The sequence below is a fragment of the Dendrobates tinctorius genome, unplaced genomic scaffold, assembly GCF_039654945.1.
Source record: "Dendrobates tinctorius isolate UK_male_01 unplaced genomic scaffold, ASM3965494v1 ptg000005l, whole genome shotgun sequence".
Classification (NCBI taxonomy): Eukaryota; Metazoa; Chordata; class Amphibia; order Anura; family Dendrobatidae; genus Dendrobates; species Dendrobates tinctorius.
Window position 1 is genome coordinate 18,142,601 of NW_027361673.1, and position 19,846 is coordinate 18,162,446.

The 19,846-nt window shown below is 44.8% G+C and overlaps 1 protein-coding gene across 4 annotated transcripts in view; it reads right to left on the minus strand.

The window, feature by feature from the left end:
• Positions 1-12,299: 12,299 nt before the first annotated feature.
• Positions 12,300-19,846, minus strand: part of AZI2 (5-azacytidine induced 2) — a 100,848-nt gene continuing 93,301 nt past the window's right edge. For 3 of the 4 annotated variants that reach the window (XM_073568571.1, XM_073568577.1, XM_073568564.1), the window contains 2 exons: positions 15,013-15,140; positions 12,300-13,733 (listed from right to left, as the gene is read on the minus strand). In XM_073568571.1, the coding sequence (XP_073424672.1) occupies positions 13,339-13,733; positions 15,013-15,140 (523 nt within the window). In that variant the 3' untranslated portion in view covers positions 12,300-13,338. The remainder of the gene's footprint in view (positions 13,734-15,012; positions 15,141-19,846) is intronic. The other variant, XM_073568583.1, reaches the window with a different exon arrangement.

The window sequence follows — 19,846 nt, forward strand, 5'->3', positions numbered from 1 at the left end:
GAGACCCAGGATTACGAGATAAGACACTAAATTACAAATAGGTCTAAATAATTACAGAACAGGGAAATCTCGATCTGGTTTGATAAGACATACAGCCATCCTCTTTCTACATGACCAGATACAACACACAACAATCATAACGGCAATCAATTTTTTTTTCTCATTACTTTTGAAACTCGTGGCCACATCACTAATTACCAAGATGTATAGAGTAAGCTACATTAATGATCGCAAGGAGAATGCTTGAGTCACAAGAGAAATAGTTTCTTCTGCTTTGTTATTACACAGGTAGTTGATTCTATCAGATAAAGCCGAGCAAGTAGGATTTGTTTTATGCATATTTTGTTGTGTTCTATTACATTGCAGGAGATTGCAGTCCCTCGAGTCTGTCGTGTTCACTGGTCACAATAAGTTTCAGCATCTGATACCGTACCCATTATTTACAGAGTGTAGATGTGAGCAAGATAATGGAAAGCTACAAGATATCAAGACAACAATCCGATATATTTTTTTTGAATATCATTCACTTGAAGCAAACATTGGTATTGGTTTGATGTGACTACGGGGTAAAGATAACAATTCACTTAACATTTATAGAAAAGAAAATCGGATGAAACTCGGTATAGAAAAATATCCTGCTTATTATAAGCTAAAAAATAAAGAATCCGAGGTTTGGACTCAGTCTGTTTTACTATTATACTTATTCCTTTTCTTGTGTTTCTTTTTTCTTTAAACCTTTTGGACTGTTTCCCTTTCATAAGAAATACATAACTTAAATTAGCAAGCTGAGATGCTCTGTGTAACCTGTACCATGCGCTTTACCATGTACTTATTTTCTTGGTGCAACAAGCCTGCCACATGAATTGCGTCACCCAGCTTGCAGGAACTCTTCATTGCCCCATCAGATGGTAGAGTCGGCCAAATTAATCAAAAGTGTAGGTAACATTTAGGCTCTGTTTACATCACATGTGCAACCTCCATTTTAAGGTATACATTAACCCCTTTCTGACATCTGAAGTAATAATTCGTCCAAGGGGCCTATTTGACCAGGGACGGATTATTCCTTCATTTCGATCGCCCGCGCTCACTGGCGATTGTCGCAAGGTGTCAGTTGATTCTGACAGTTGACACCTGGCACTTTAACCCCGAAAAAGCTGCAACTGAACGTGATAGCATCCTTCTGGGAGCTAGAAGAGGGCTCACGGCCCCTATGCCTTTGGATTGGAAACCCTGCGGTGTGACACGGGGTTCCGATCGGTGCCATGGTGACCCAATGTCGTCATGACCGGGTCACCAGAGCTAGGAAACTTGCTGATCAGCAACTTTCTCTGTCAGTGCAGAACTGACAGTTTATACAGCATGTATAGATGCCCAAATATTTGAACAGACACAGTCACACAAAGGCGATGGTGGAAAAGAAACACAAGAGGTGGACAATGATGAGACACAATTGCCAGAAAGTCGGGGAGGAGGACCAGTGTGAGGAAGTGGTAGACAAGGTTGTGGATGATATAGTAACTGACCCAAGCTGGCAGGAGGATATGCAGAGTGAGGACAACAGCACACAGGGGGAGGGAGGCGTAGCACCCCAACAGGCAGGAAGAAGCAGTGTGTTGGCTGCAGACAAAAGGCGAGCAACCGTTGCCCGTAACACCAACACGATGGAAGTTGCTAGTACAACTGTTATGTCTTCCCGAGTCTGGTTGTTTTTTTAAAGACTCTGCTGATAACCCCAAAAAGGCCATTTGCACCACCTGCCAGGCCCACATCAGCAGGGGTAGCAAATCTACCAGCCTGACCACCACTAGCACGATCAGGCACATGGCAGCAAAGCACCCGACTTTGTGGGCCGAAAACCAGGGTCCAGGAACAGCGTCTGCGGGTGACGCCACTGCTTCTTTCGCTGTTGTGCATGCAAGCCAATCCCCTGTCCATGATGCATGCAAAGATGCCTCCTACCCTGCACCTGTCGCTGCACACACTCAACTAGCACCATCAGCAAGCACATCCACATCCTTTCCCTAGCACAGCACTCAGTTGCCCATACCGCAGTCCTTGGAACGCAAGTGCAAATGTGCAGCCAACAGGCCACATTAAATTCCCACATTTCGCGACTGCTTGCGCTCGAAATGTTGCCTTATAAGCTTGTGGAGACGGAAGCTTTCCGCACCCTGATGGCGGCAACTATCCCAGTGTGCTGTCCCTGCATTACACAAGCATGTGTCCCACATTAGCCGTGCCCTCAACAATGCAGTTACTGGGAAAGTCCACCTAACCACGGACACGTGGACAAGTGCTTGTGGGCAGGGACAGTACATCTTGCTGACAGCAAACTGGGTTAACATAGTGGAAGCCAGGACCCAGTGGGACCTTGGTATAGAACACATCCTCCGGATGCCTCCGTAAATCAGGGCTCCCCCCCCCCTCAGTCTACAGCTCCTACACCTGCTCCTCTTCAGTCTCCATCGGAAATAACCACATCAGTCACAAGCTGGAATCATTGCCTCAGCCAAGCGGCAACAGGCTGTGCCGAAGATAATATGCTTAGGTGACAAACCACACAATGCTGAAGAGTTGTGAAGAGCTCTAAAAGAGCAGGCAGATCTGTGGCTGACACCGCTGAACCTACAGCCAGGCTTGGTCGTGTGTGACAATGGCCGGAACCTGGTGGTGACTCTGAGGCGAGGCGAGCTCACACACGTACCTATGTCTGGCCCATGTACTTAACCTCGTAGATCATTGGTTTCTCAAAACCTACCCGGAGCTGCTGGATCTGCTTGTCAAAGTACACCGCCTGTATGCCCATTTTAAAAAGTCACCTACAGCTTCCGCTGCCCTTGCGTGCTTCAGCAGCATTTGCAGCTTCCAGCTCACCGACTGGTGTGTGATGTTCCCACGTGTTGGAATTCTACACTGCAGACGTTGGGAAGGATTTGTGAGCAGAAGAGGGTAGTTGTTGACTACCAGCATCAACAAGATCATTGGTATTCAGTTCAGACTCCACACATAAGACCTCAGGAGTGGACATGGATGTCAGACATATGTACCATCCTCCAAAACTTTGAGGACTCCACCAAGATGCTGAGCGGCAATGAAACCATAATTAGTGTCACCATCCCACTTCTCTGTGTTCTGAAATGCTCTGTGCTCACAATCAAAGAGGATGCATTGCAGGCACAGCACGATGAGATGGAGCAAGGAACCATACAGGGTGATTACACATAGGCCAGCCTCATCGTATCCTAACGTGGATTGGGTGACTGAGAAAGAGGAGGAGGAAGAACAGGAGCTATAGATGGTGCTGCCTGCACAACTGTCTTACCTTCTGTTCAGCATGGATGGCCTGAGGACAGAAGAGGAGAGCATGCTCCGTCATCCTTTTGGTTAGGACATGGAAGTCTTGCCTGTTAGCAGTCTGGCACGCATGGCTGAGTTTATGTTACGCTGCCTTTCCCGTGACCCTCACGTTCTCAAAATTTTGGATGACAGTCATTACTGGTTGGTGACACTTCTAGAGCCATGCTACAAGGAGAACTTGCTATCTCTTATTCCCGAGGTGGACAGGTCTACTAAAATGGGACAGTGCCAGAGGGCCCTTGTTGCGGAATTATTAAATAAATTAACATCTGAAAATGCTAGTGGCAGAGGTCACAGTTCATTGGGCAACCAAGGAGTACAGGTGAGAGACAAATCCAATCCAGCAGAAACAGGGGAACACTGTCAAAGTTCTGGGACAGTTTTCTCAGACCCACCCATCGCACAGGCCCTGAGGCACAGGAGTACTCGCATAAGGAGTGCAAAGTTTGGGAAGATGCCGAGAGAGTATTTTGCTGACCGTACCAATGTCCTCCGTGATTCCTCTGTGACTTATAATTATTGGCTATCAAAGCTGGACACGTGGCATGAACTGGCTCTCTACGCCTTGGAGGTCCTGGCCTGCCACTTGCGTTTTGTCAGAGCGGGTTTTTAGTGCTGGTGGTGGAATTATAACTGATAAATGCATCCGCCTGTCAACTGAAAAGGCTGACTCTTATAAAAATGAGCAAGGGCTGGATTGGGCCAGACTTCTCTACACCACCAAATGATAGCAGCATAACAAACTCAAATCCAGTGTCTTTTTTTGGGAGGTCTAATCCCATGCACCTCTACACACACATGGGTGTACCCTTCCTGATTTTGGCTATTTGCGGTTGTCCTCCTCATCCTCCACCACTATATCATCAGGGTGACCTTGGTCCATGATGCAAAACCCACATAATTTTTATAACGGGTGCCAAGTCGCAAGTTTTGTGATGCAACAGCGATCTCACCAGCGAGATCGCTGTGACACCTATCAGCAACTGGCCCCCCTGCCGGGTATCGCTGATCATGCTTGAATGGCCTGGACATTTTTGTGATCGTTGGTCTCCCGCTGGCCAGCATGCATCACTGCGTGTGGCAGGCGGGAGACCAGCGATCAGCGAGTTGGAAGCCAAGGTAAACATCGGGTTTCTAAGAGCCGCGCAGCGCTTAGAAACCCAATGTTTACCTTGGTTACCAGCGCGCTGGTATCTTAACGTACACTGCAGTTAACTAAGCGACGTGCCAGTTACCTGCGTGTTGCTGTCCTGATCGCTGCTGTGATCTGACTGTTTAGCAGCTCACCAGCGATCATGTAGCGACACATCAGCGATCCTGACAAGTTCATATCGTTGTCGAGATCGCTGGTGAGTCGCTATGTGTGACGGGGCCCTTAGCCCTTTCCTAGCTCCTGGAAAGAAGATAAAGAATTCTCTTTCTTCCACGGATCAGTTATTTAAAGGGAACCTGTCACCCCCCAGGCGTTTTTAAGTAAAAGAGCCACCTTGTGCAGCACTAATGCTGCATTCTGTCAAGGTGACTTTTATTTAGCGTCCCTTCCACCGCAGAAATAATCGTTTTCAAAATTGGTCAGACATACCTGGTTTGACCGGGGGGGCAGGTCTTTCCCCCTCTGACACAGACGCCTCACATCCATCAGTCATTTCTTCTTTCAGTCTTTGCTCCGCCTCCTCAGCGTTCATTTGAAATCCTGGCACCTGCGCTGTACTATATTTTCTTGGGCATGCGCAGTTAGCGCTGCCCGTGCTCTCACATCACATCATGGCCTTCCTATCGCGCCTGCGTGGACACACGGCCAGAGATCCTGCCCCGCAGTCGCTTATGATTTATTCACACTGCGGAGCTGGGAACCTTGGGCATGCGCAGTAGTTCTCTGCGGCTCTTCAACTCCCTGAAATCATCATTGCGGGATCTCTGGCCGTGCGTCCACACAGGCGCGATAGGAAGGCCATGATGTGATGTGAGAGCACGGGCAGCGCTAACTGCGCATGCCCAAGAAAATATAGTAGAGCGCAGTGAGCAGCCATTTTGTTGGTGACTGCAAAGTTATACTGACAAGCAGATGGTCACCGAGCATGGCAGGCAGCAAGGATTCTGGGAGATATACTGTATTGGAAGGAGCAGTGTGACAGCAGCACAGAGTATTTCAGGAGAGCAGTGTGCTGGTCTATGGGGGAGGTACCCTGTTCGGTGCACGGAGCAGCCAGGGACTCTACATAGAGCGCTGTCTTTTATACACACGGATGGACTGTCTGCTTGTCTGCTCCACAGAAATCCAGGAAACATTTCTGCTGATTGATGGCCTGTTCTGAATCAGACTTTACACGCAAAGACCCCATTCCCCTCCTAAGAACCCTGTCTTCTCCATCCTGTCCTGGCGATGTGTGAGAGAGGCGACAGGCGCAGTCCAGGGTGACGCTGGGAAGCAGGCTGGGGGGGAATATAGCCATATAGTAACAATAAAAATGAGATCCCTCTCTTCAGCTGCCTCACCAGCCCTCCCCTGACTTTACCTAACTGGAGGTGATGCTGCTCCCTCTATTACCCCAGAACCGTGTGCAGGTGCTCAACCAGAACCACCTTAGAATGGGTCCCCTTTCTGCAGATAATACTGCCATAGTGTTCTCACATAATGCCACCATATAGATCACACATAATACCGCCATATAGATCGCACATAGTACCACCATATAGATCGCACATCTCTCAGCCGAAGGATCCTCCTTAGGGGCTGGAGACTCATCCAATCTGCTGGAATGCCTCTGACTGGAACTTTTTTCACCCAAATGACCACCTCCTGTGCTGCTACGCGGTCGTCACTGGGTCACTTAAGTAGAGCTTCTAAGTCAGCTGCTGTTGCACAAGTGAATACTGCACCTGCTCCGGCGACTCCATAATTCCTAACCAGATTATGGGTCTGGAAGCACCTAGTCCCATCCTGGCCTTCCTTAATACTTCAGGCCACTCCCCCGATCCGGTACCCCCAGGACCACCGGGGTCAGCAGGTCCTCCACGTGGCCTGCCAGGTGCCATTTCCCCCAGACTGACGGCCGTGCCCCAGGCATTCCCATGCCCGGCGACACCCTCAACCAACTGATGCCACTGCCCACATCTCCAGCCTGCCTTAGCTCGCTACCCCGAATGCATCCGCCAACAGCCACAAGAACCAAGCCCTGCTCCGGTCTCACAGCCGCATCTCGCACAGAAGGGCACACCCCAGCTGCATCGCAGGAGGCGCGTCGCAGGAGGCGCATCCCTGCGACGTTATGGAGTGTGCCCAGGTCGCGTCACCAAAGACGCCCCAAGACCGCATCACAAGGGGTGTACCCCAGCAGCGTCACCGAACTGCACCCCGGCTACATCAAGAGTGCGCCGGTCGCCACCACCTGGGCCTACCCCGCCGAAGGCATCACCGCCGTGCACCCAGAACACGGCGCTAGAGCCCCTACACCGCCGGCAGCCCAGCCTACTCACCTGCACCATGCAGCGTTGGACCACTAACATGCCAGCCATCCTTCCTTCCCAGAGACTGCTTGCCTCCTGCCGCTCACAACATGCAGCCCCCTGGACCCACTGCTGCGCTTCCAGGGTACGAGTCTGGCCAAGAAAAGGGACCCCCAGGCTGCCTGAGTTGACAGGCTGGGCCTGGTACATCTATCTTCTTCACAGGTATGTCTGAAGAGGTTCCCCTGTCAGGCACAGGAAACCAACTGATGTGGGAGAGAAGTGCCGACCTTTTTAGGTCTGTAGGTTTCCTGTCCCTGAAGGGTGGATCCCCTCTCATGGTGCTGTCATGGGAGACTGAATAAAAGAGGAATTTTTATCTGATGAGGCACTTATAGCCTAGTTACAAAATGGAGAGGCAGCTAAGTTTCCCCATTTATTGCTCCAAAATGTGTTTGGTCCGTGCATAGTTTTTAACCTCAGTAATTTTCTTGCATGAAAAAAATAAAGTTATAGTGGATGAGTTTTACTATGTTAAAAATTTACAGCACACTGATGAGTCTGTGCTGTCAGTAATTCTTCACAAACCGTATGGGTAATTTTGATCAGTGACTCACATAAAAAAACATATTTCTTTGCTTTATTTTTTTGCTGACCACATGAACATGTGTACAGCCCTATATATGATAATAGGTACGTGTTCAATCCATGAGATCCACTACTAGAACATGTATGTGATGGATAGACGTCTGAATGAAGCTTTTACACCTTCCAGACATGGCCAATTTCAGTTTTTTCCCAAGAGCCAAAACTTTTTTTTTTTAATCTTTTGCTCCACAAACGCTTGAGGGCTTGTTTTTCATTGGACACCATTCATTTTATCACAGGGTGTGCTGGAAAACAAAAAAAAAAAAAATTTAAAGTGCAGTGAAATTGTGAACAAAAAATACAATTCTGACATTGATTTTTTGCCATACAGTACATTGTATGATGAAAATAACCTGGCAATATGATTCTCCCCATCAGTGCAAATACGGGGATTGGAAAAAAAAAAAACTCGACAAGTTTGGTATTATTTTAGTGGTCGGGGAAAAAAAAAACAATTTTTGATTGCGCCGCTATTTTACATGACTTGTAATGTTTTCGGTTGATAGAGCTGTGTAGAGGCACATTGCCATATTAGGCATTGTGGCAACAAAAAAACCTATAATTTGGGAGTTTTTACATTTTTTAGGCTTACAGTGTTTACCGAATGGATTATTTTTATTTTTTTCCTTTTCACTGTATTTATTAGTCCCCTTAGGGGACCTGCACCTTCATCTGATCACTTGAGCTATATAGAGATACCACAGTATTACTGCATATAAGAAAAATCACAGTCTCCTTTGAAGCCCAACCACAGGCTCAGTGGTCTTCAACAGACTCATGACTATCGCAATGACCCATCGGCATCCCACGATCGCATCATGGGGGGGGCGCATACGACGCGTGCCCATGCTGGTGTGCTGTTATGTCTGTTGAACTCTGAAAGCAGCATTAACAGGATAACAGTTTGCAGCCAGAGCTCTGCTTTAGCCACGACTGTTAAATTCCAGTCCTGGCTGTGTGTCCCAGCTATTACCTGCTCCAAATGCTCACTGCCAACTTCCTCCTTATGTGACACCCCAGAGTCCGGTTGTCACCGTGACATTACCTCCCTCTAAGAGGTGAAGTCATGCTTGGAGGCAGAAAGGGACCCCCATGCCAGGCAGCATAGATTTAATCACAATTTCCTGCTGCAGGTCAGAAAAGGGAGATGCCTTATAAATTCTGGCCAGCAGAGGGGGTTGGTGAGTCAGCTAGAAATCAGCTGAGGGGGTTGTCATGGAAACGAAACAGCTGTGAGGAAAAAGGACCGTTACAATGTGAGGAGGTGAGGTAAAGAGATATTTCTGGAAGATCCTGTCAGATGAAGACAGAGCGCTGATCTGTGAAGAGGGAAAGGACAAGAGCAGAGACTAAGACTCTAGGGAAGCTAAAATATCGCATATAGCAGACCCCTGAGTGAAGCGCCAATAAAGAGAAAAGGGACATCAGAGTCCTAGGCTAACAGGAGCTGTACGCCCTGACAGCCAAATCTGAAAGTACAGGGGATTGTAAATTCCTGTATACATTGATCACCTGAGGGCACGGCAGTGGATAAAGAGCCCGGGGCCGACGGTGAAAAGAACGGTACCCGTGGAATAGGCTCACGCTGACAGCCGTACAGGTTAGTGAAGCCATCACGAATAGAGGGTCGCAGCATAGTTATATACAGCGGAGACCCACACACAGAGACCTTTCTAATGATCTTTTTACTCTTCGACCTGTGACGGGGACAAGGGGGCATCCTCTACGTCTGGAGGAAAGGTTTAAGCATACTCACAGATGCGGATTCTTTACTGTAAGAGCAGTGAGACTATGGAACTCTCTGCCATATGATGTTGTAATGAGTGATTCCCTACTAAAATTTAAGAAGGGACTGGATGCCTTTCTTGAAAAGTATAATATTAGAGGGTATATACACACTAGTTTCCTTAATATTGCGTTGATCCAGGGAGCTAGTCTGATTGTCGTATGTGGAGTCGGGAAGGAATTTTTTTCCCCAATGTGAAGCTTACTGTTTGCCACATGGGTTTTTTTTGCCTTCCTCTGGATCAACATGTTAGGGCAGGTTAGGACAGGATATGGGTTGAACTAGATGGACTTAAAGTCTCCCTTCAACCTTAATAATTATGTTACTATGTTACAAAGCGCAGAAAGGAAGGTCCTAAATCCCCACCTGGCAAGGTGGATCCCCTGAATGCCTCCAGGCGAGCCGGACTCATTCCATCACCTGTATGTGGTACTCCGGACTACAACCTATTACCAGTAAAAGGTAAAGAAACTGCATCTCTGTGTCTTTCTCTCATTTATCTGCACCCCAACTTTCACAGCCATTTTTACTATTTAACATCTTTGCCCTGGGACTACAGCCCTACCTGTGGAGGGCTACAACATCATAGCTGCGCCCAACATCCATCCCAGAGAAGCAACACCGCTGCGCTGGTCACCTCTGACTAGAATACCACAGGTGGCGTCACGTATTTCACCATCTATGAACATTATCTTTATTTTTACCACATAAATACCACACAACTTTCCCGTATTTTATTACTGGACGCCTCTGGGCCATGGACCGGGTCACCGCCGTGACACCGTCCCCCATTGAAGTCGACGGGCCTGGTACCGAGTACCCCCAGGCCCCGCAGGGTGCTCCACTTACATGTACGGCGATTGTCTGCAAGGAGTTAAATGCAATAAATTAAGAGGCATACACCTACCTTGTGCCAGCACCAAAAGATGTACAGTAGTCCAGTCACATACTGGAACGCCTTTCCTAATTTTCACTACACTTGTGGCATCAGTTCTGAATTTGAGTTTGCTGGGCTGTCCTCTGCCAAGCACCCTACTGCCAAGAGAGCCGAGATAAACCCACCAAAATACAAATTTGTGCAATGATTGTTGAATCAAACCTAAAATACATTTGATTATACAATAATTAAGTTTAGTTTGCAAAATACCAATTTAAAATGTAGGTTCAGTTTAAAAAGGACATGTAAAAGATTTTGCAAACCAACAGCTAAGCCATTTAGACAACTTATCGTCCCCTTCTTGTTAAGAGTAGAAAAAACACCCAAACCTGCTGGACTCCATACTTATCTTGTAGTCTGGACCCCTTATCAGCAGTTCAATTTGCCATTACAGGGAGGAGATCCACATCACAGAATTAGACTGCAGTTATAGTAAGGCGGGGTGGGGGTGTAGACTACGCATCAATAATGCCATCATAGAGAAGGTGGACCCAATTCCCCTTCTAGATGGTCTAGGTCAGGGATTTTCAAGCTTTCTACTGGGACCTCATCAGACCAGAGACTAAAGATATTGCCCAGCACTTACAATCTGTAGTGGGAGTCTATACGAAAAATTAAAAAGATCTCATTTGTTTTTGTTAATATTTCTCAACCCCAATATAAACTTTATTATAAACACAATATGGGTCAAATATGTTGTAAAGCTAGAGATTTCTGTAGCCATAGAAAGGACAGCTCAGCATTTGGTTGCTTCTATGAAATCTACCTCCTCTTGGCTAGAGACAAATTCTGTACTGCCCTGACCAAGAGAGGACACATGAAACGTTATGAAAACTAAAAGATCATTTTTTATTTAGTAAAATCAAAATTTTGATAAGTGAACTTAAAGTTTAAAGAAACATAGAAAACACTAAAGAATTAGGATCCCAGCAGTTCCACCTATGATCTCCTCATTTTCCAAGATTCTATTTAGTCTCATTTTACAATCAAATTCGAGAAATATAATATATTCTATTCATATAAAACTTATTTCAGTGTTTCAAGCAGCTCAGCCGCATGTTCCCCCTTTTATTCCTTATTGTCCTGTGTCTCAAGAGATCAGCCTTCTCCTGACTGACTGTATGTAGCTGTTAGGCCACATTCACACGTTCAGTATTTCACATCAGCATTTGTAAGCCAAAACCAAAAGGGGGGTGATAAATACAGAAGTGGTGACATGTTTCTATTATACTTTTCCTGATTGTTCCACTCCTGATTTTGGCTTACAAATGTTGATGTAAAATACTGATAGTGTGAGTGAGGTCTTAAGGGCCTGTCACACTAAGCGATATCGCTAGCAATATCGCTATAAAGTCACTGGTTTTTGTGACGTTATAGCAATATTGCTAGCGATATCGCTAAGTCTGATACTTACCTCCGACCGGCTCCCCCGCTGGTTATCGCTGATCGCGCGAGAACGTCCTGGGCAGCTTCTCGTCGTCAGCTTCCTGCGGTGCTTCCTGTGGAGAGACGAGCGACGAGCGTGGAGCCGGGCGGGAGGACGCAGGATCGCCTAGTGTGACAGGTAAGTAGCGACCCCCGTCCCCAGCGATGTCGCTGGTGAGATCTGCCTGTGTGGCAGCTCACTAGCGACGTACCAGCGATCCTGTCCGCGTCATATCGCTGGTCGGGATCGCTGGTACATCGCCAAGTGTGACAGTACCTTTAGACAACTGGCTGAAGCAGAAGACTCCCTGGTGTGTTCTGTCTATGGTAGGACAAGACTTCGCTATGCCCTGTCCCCTTTCCAAAAAAATGGAACCCATAGCCCTTTGTTCAGTGCAGGTTTTCTACAACACTGAGGTCGGGATCACACATGCGAGGAATACGACATTCTCACATGTTAATACCCAACACTGCCGCCGGCACTGGGATCGGAGCGTGCGGCCGCATAGCAATACATGGACCCGCACGCTCCACTCCTGAGCACCGGGTATTAATATGCGAGACTCGGCCGTATTCCTCGCATGTGTAATCCCAGGATCACGTAGGAAGCGCTGCAAACTAAAACAGTGAGGACAACTATATTTCTTAACTAAAACTAATGTTTCTTCAATCTTGTAACAAAAAACCAACACAACAATGTAAGAAAGTAACGCCAGGTTCTTTCCAAATGTTATACATGTCATCTGGAAATATTACTGATACAGCAACAGATCACATCCGCCTATGATGTATAGTTCTGTCACAGCAGGCGATTGATATGTGACAAGCTTAGCAGTTCGTTATTTTAAGTATTAATATGCAAAAAGACATGTTTTTTTCACGTCATAATGATACATAATCACAGGAGTACAGGAGCAGACCAAGTAATGGTTACCATTGGTGTTACTATCTTGTCTTAATCTTCTATTCGTGCTGGCTTATACTAAAGTTGTAATTACAAAGAACAAGTCTTAACTTCCTCTGCCACCCTCCTTCCCCCCAAAAAAAACCCCACCACATTTAGGTGATAAAAAGTGACAGCGAATTTGATTCACCAGTGACTAAGATAGGAATTGCAGGACAGCTATATACTTATGGACTTGCTCCATTTCTTCATTTTGAGGACATTTTGGAGGATTTTTAGATATTGACTGACTTCGAGATGGTGTGAACCAACTCGCGGGACCCTATCCAACGGCCATGGAAGTGATCAGCATCTCCGATTCTGCTTTTGATTAGCCAGCGTGGCGTGAGGTTATAGAGTCAGCAAGATGCACGTGACATCATACCAAGCTGGGTAATAAAAGCAAGAGCCGCGGAGGCTGGCAGGTAAGAGGTGGTTGTCTGGGCTCTGGCCAGTGGCCATAGATTATTACTCTTTTTTGGAACTCACCATACTATACCTTTATTAAAATACATCTTTTAGCTATATTTCTGACACATACAATACAACTCCATCTGATTGAGGTTAGTTTCCCATTTCAGTTCTCCTTTGAGAACCATTGCATTGGTTCCGATTAAGTCCTATTATGATTGCATCCAGAAGAAAATGGAAAATCATGAAATGCACACAGAAATCCATGTTTAAGGAGCTCATTAAAAATTACTATCTGTCCACTAATTGCATAAATTACCTATGTATGCAAGAAAGACTTCAGAGGATCATTAGATTGCACACTAGTATAGCAGGATCATTGTCTTAACTCTCAAAGGTAAATTTTGGATTATAATACAGTCCCGGCTTGATTGATAGAGAGTCATTCTTTGTCTCCCAGAACAACTTTTCACTGGGCTTTGGGGGGCTTGGTATAACCCAGGAATTTTCTTCAGAACATGACTTTTGGTAAGAATCAGTCTCCTCACAGTCTTGGCCATCTACTGGATCAGGTCTCTCAATTGTACATTGTGTAGCCTCAGGCTTTTCAGATAACGTACTGAACGTGCCATCGTGTAGTTGTGGTGCAGAGACGGCAGTGTGAAGTTTCTGCACTTTAGTTGGTGCCACCTTTTGGTAAGTGGCTCCACCAGCTGTTATCTGCAGTCTATTGAAGGTCCTTTCGAGGTCCTCTTCGCACTGCACTGGGCCATGAGAAGCTGCAAAAAGGACAAATTATTTCAGGATTACAAGGTGAGCAAAAGCACTGCAAGACAAATACGAGGAAGAACAGAAGAGTGTAAGGCTCACAGCTTACGATGAATCTAAATGACGACTTCCAATGGGGTTCTCCACGGTTCTGCCATTTCTGAAGTCTAAAGTAACAGACCCACCAATAGAGACTTGACAGTGTGAGATGTGAACAGAGATTTAATAGGGTTGTCGGACATCTCTCATTATAGAAACGAGTGGCAAGTGGTGCTGATTGCATCGTCTCCACACATACCTGCCAGGATGCATACGTAATTGTCAGATATCATGCACACTGGTCCTACTCAGAGCAGGACATATGTATGCATCCTCTTAAGGGTGGGCAGGCAAAACATAACCAGTGCCACCTAGCTCCTGATGTATTAGTGAGCGGCACCAGACAATCCAAGTAAGTCCGATTCACCCAGCAAAGCCAAGTGCACTAAACCATAAGCACCGAGAGCTGCTCTATGGACTCAATATGGCACAGTATTCTCTTCCAAATCATGCAACAATATTTTCTGAGTTTCATTTTAAAATAAATAATTTAAAAAAAATGTCTCTGTACAAAAATGGCAGCTCTGATTTTTCTGGGACCTGTATTTTGACTCAATGTTTCTTCAGCAAACATGCTTTGTTAGAATGGAGACACCCCCATATACCTTAGATAATGTCAGAATGACCTATGCAAGTAAAGACGGACTTCAAGATGGAGTGCTTATTCATGTAATAGAACTAGTTAATAGGAAAGAAAGCATTCCTTGTTATATTTAAAAAAAAAAAAAGCTACATATAAAAAAAAAAATTATCTAAAAATAAATAGCAAAAATGCCTTCATATAAATGGTTATTTACCTACAAGTTTTTTTTTTTTTCCAGGCAAGACAAATGACAATAGATGAGAACTATTTGCATTGTTTTTATGCAGGGCAGATACCGTAAAAGGTCAGATACAAATAAACTGTTAACACCTCTGCCTGTACACTTAGACTGGCTGAGAAAAAAAAAGCCACAAGGGGGAACAAAATACAGCACAGCAGAAAAACACATCAGCAACACCTTTATGTGTGAAGTTGACCAGGATGCAACTAAACCAGAAAACCGGGTAGGCTGCAGCTCTAATACACTCAGCCGCATCCGCCTCAGACAGGGAGATTCTGATGAGATACGATAGCCGGCTGCTCTATAAATGGCATTGGAGGGATAGGAGGGATGGGAGAGTCCTGTTACGGCAAGTAATGTGACTTGCCTTTCTTGGTCGCAGCCACTGTTCCTTTCAGCTTTCTTAGCACCTTGGCTTGTACTTCAGTCACTAGATGTAAATTAGACATTTCCTTCTTCAGCTCCCAGTACGCCTGCCGCATGCTGCTCTGCCTGCTGGAACACAAAATACCAAGGATTCATTTGCCGCCCAGTAGCATCTTTCAGCTTCCACTTCACCTGCCGGGGACAGCTGGTTCTGGGACTTCACATTTCATAGATCACAGGCTAGTGACAATGAGCATTATTCCTCTACACATATAATAGAAATATACGAGTAAAAACACAGATTCTAAAAAAAAATATACATATATGGCATATAAGTACACACACGGCACCAAACGCTGACCACCTCACTAACAACTTGAAGTGTAAGCACACTGGAAAAGAGATATAGAATACTATATTATAATATATATATATATATATATATATATATATATATATATATATATATACACACACATACACACGTATATACATATATCTCATACACACAAAGCTTTAATCATGTATATAGTGAATAGCTAATTAGATCAATTAGCACACAAACACAAGGACGGCCACATGTGTGCCATATCTGATAATCTGATAACTGCCATCTCCTTATATTATTCCATTTAAACTGAAGTTGTGCTCCTATCTTACCCTAGCGGGAGTACCACATCTTAAGGCCCCGTCACACTAAGCGATCTCGGTACCGAGATCGCTGCTGAGTCACAACTTTTGTGACGTAACAGCGATCGCACCAGCGAGATCGCTGTGTGTGACAGCGATCAGCGAGCGGCCCCCCTGCCGGTATCGCTGATCGCTGGAAGAAACCTCTGGACATGTCGCTGGTCTCCTGCTGGCCAGCACGCATCGCTGTGTGCGACAGGCAGGAGACCAGGATCAGGTGTAAAAAATAATAAAAAAAAATAAAAAATATAGTTATTCTCACCTTCCGACGTCGCGTTCAGCCATCCCGCCTCTCTCCACGCTCCGGTCCCAGTGATCCTTTGCACGAATGACCGCGAGACTTTGTTATCCCTCGAGACTGTGACATCTCGTGGTCATTCTCGCAAAGGATCACTGGGACCGGAGCGTGGAGAGAGGCAGGATGGCTGAACGGGATGTCAGAAGGTGAGAATAACTATATTTTTTATTCTGATTCTATTTTCTACAGCGATGGCAAGCGATGCCGGGCGCTCGGCATCGCTGTGCTGATCGCTGGTGAAGCTGTCTGTGTGACAGCTCACCAGCGATCACATAGCGACTTACTAGCGATCCTGACACCTTGATATCGGTGTCGGCCCGGGATCGCTGGTAAGTCGCTTAGTGTGACGGGGCCTTTACCCTAGTGGGAGTACCAGATTAACAGGTGAGAGTTGTGGGATGTACAACAGGAAGGACAAGGGGCTCCTTTAAACAAGACAGTTCAAAAAGGGTCAACGCTTCACGCAGCGGAGCCACTTTAGTAAGGTCTCATTCTGTAGATACACATTACATTTTGGTATAAGAACAAAACCATTTTCAGCTTTTGTAGCTTTATTAATCATCAGAGGTGGACTCTATTACCCGAACCATCTACCAATCTTCTCCCCTGGCAAGGATCATCCAAGACAGTCCAAAGGTTCAAACCTTAAAAAGGGTTGGAAAAGATTAGAAGATCATGGCTGCCGTCTTCCAGACCACGTGGCCGAAAATCACGGAGACCCATCTGTTTTCTGGGTCACAGAGCAGAATGTCCCTTATGCTGCATTCATACATCCACGTGTTGTGGTCCGAGCACAGGCCGTGGTGCACGGACAGGCTGCAGCTCTCCTGACCCAAAATGGACAGCCCAATAATATATACACGAGGCCTATAGTTCTCACCAGCTTGTTTATATATTAAGGAAAACGAGGATTCATATAGGCGGATCCTACTGACAGATTCACTTTGAAGAAAAAAAAAAAAAAAATTATATAATATATATATATATATATATATATATATATATATATATATATATATATATATATATATATATATATATATATATATATATATAAATAAAAGTATGCATGCTTATTGGCTCTTAAGATTCGACTTGAGTTCATCCTGGGCCTCTTGTGTTGGCGGCCCCCTCCTGATGAGAACTACAAGTCATAGGCTTCTCTTTAGAGTAGATTAATTAAGGGGGTCTCCCCTGTTATTGGTGGCAGCCAGACTAAAGTCAGACACATCTATACTGAAATCAATAGGAAAAATGAATTGCACTACTAACTACAGTATGTTGTCTTCATAAACATGTTCCGATGATGGCATTTTTTGACTTTTTTTGCCGATGACTTTTCTATAGAAATAAATTACAAACGTGCAAATAAGATACTTTAAAAAGACAACAAGAGGGACATTTTGGTGGGAAAAAACAAACAAAACAACACTCTAATTAAAAAAAAAAAAAAAAAAAATAAATATATATATATATATATATATATATATATATATATATATATATATATATATATATATATATATATATATATATATATATATATATATATTATTTTTTTTTTTTTTTTTTTTAATTAGAGTGTTGTTTTGTTTGTTTTTTCCCACCAAAATGTCCCTCTTGTTGTCTTTTTAAAGTATCTTATTTGCACGTTTGTAATTTATTTCTATAGAAAAGTCATCGGCAAAAAAAGTCAAAAAATGCCATCGGAACATGTTTATGAAGACAACATACTGTAGTTAGTAGTGCAATTCATTTTTCCTATTGATTTCAGTATAGATGTGTCTGACTTTAGTCTGGCTGCCACCAATAACAGGGGAGACCCCCTTAATTAATCTACTCTAAAGAGAAGCCTATGACTTGTAGTTCTCATCAGGAGGGGGCCGCCAACACAAGAGGCCCAGGATGAACTCAAGTCGAATCTTAAGAGCCAATAAGCATGCATACTTTTACTTAAGAAGTAAATCAGAATATGAGAACAGACATTGAAACATTCCCAGCGTTGCTTAGACCTCGAGTTGTTAATTAAGTGGTTTACACCTATGCGCCCAACACTCTGGGGTTTAAGGAGGCGAGCAGATGTTTCTGTAAGGCAAGTAAAACTGCACAATCTGCAGCTCAGAACATTCATTCGAAGGTATTTTTAGAGCGTTTGCAGCAATTTATTTCGATTCTTTGAAGAAATGGAAGAAACATTAAAGAACAAATGAGATGATCCCAAGCCAAGCTCTAGCTCTCCCCCTTGTGGCTGAAATCTGTACATGCATGAAACCTTCAGCCAAGTACTTGAACCGTTCAGCGGATGGGAAGCGTGAAGTGGTCTTTCGGTTCTGCTTACAGGGTTATTTTGACAGGCTACTGAAATAAAGAGCAATCTGGCTGCCAGAATGCACAATACTGAACTATTCCTATTTTTGCTTAAAGAAGCACTCCCATCAAAATGTTCATCCTCTTAATACACTGCAATCATCATGTTATATATAGCCCTGTGTACTTACAATTGCACATTTTGCCTTTCTACCCAAATAATTCTTCTCTTTTCCATTACATCTATGATATCATACGATTAAAAACTGACTAGCTGAATCCTTCTAAGCTCCATGTAGAAACATGAAGTCTATTTTCCCTGCATAAGTCCCTGGCGGGGAGAGGCAAAGGATAAAGTGGTTCAGGAGGTAGAGAGGGGAATGATAAACACAGGGACAGGAGACTTCCTGTTCCTACATAGAGCAGAGAAAAGAGAAGAAGATTAGCTGGGTACAAAGGCAAGATGAGCAATGCAAGTACACAGCGCTATATGTGATGTGATATATGATGACTGCACTATATTGAGAGGACACAAACTTTAATGGGAGGAGGAGTGCTTCTTTATGACTAGTGGTCCTTTCAATTGGGCATGGAACTGCAGTGGAGGCCGTATGCACACATTCACGTGTCAACGTCAGGGTCCCCATTCACAGACTCACTGCGGTTCTCCCGACCCAAATTAAACATCCTCATGGGCAGATATGAGGCAGTTTGGGTCCAAAGACCTGTGACCACTCTGAGCATCAGGGTCTGTACTCAGACTACAACGCACCGATGTGTGTATCCAGCCTAAGTCCCATTTCTAAATAAAGGCTACTACTTAGAAGAGGTCCTGAATCTTTTCTTTGTACGCCTCTTAGTCCTGATTTTGTGTCCTATCTGTACTTCAGTAAGGCTATGTGCACACGCTGCGGTTTTTTCGCTGCGGTTTTGGCCGCTGCGGATCTGCAGCAGTTCTGCAGACAGTGCACAGTAGCATGTAAGTCTATGGGATTTACAATCTGCTCTGCACATGCTGCGGATTTTTAACTGCGGAAAAGCTGCGGTTTTGAATCCGCAGAAAGAAATGACATGTCACTTCTTTTCTGCAGATTCCGCTGCGGTTTACCATCTCCTCCATTGTAGAGGCGATAAACCGCAGGTCATTTTACCTGCGGTTCTGCAGATACAAATCCGCAGCGTGTGCACATAGCCTAAGAGTTCGCATGTAACTACAAACTTGAACTGAAGATTAAGTACAGCTAACACAGATCCCTACAGTGACTGCAGCATATTATATGACATGGAGATGATCAATAGATAAAATACATAACATTTCTTAAATTATATTTGCTTCACACCGGTCACAATGGCCGACACTTCTCATCTTCTGTAGCTCAATTATCAGCTTTGATGTACAGACTAGAACAGACCAAAAGCCGGACGGGAGCGATGAGACACCATTATTATACTACTGGGAGACCCAAATTCTAACACTACAAACAGAGGACGCCCGTATGCATCTCCCATTCTTACAGAAGATCTAAAGGAGGCTTCCTTC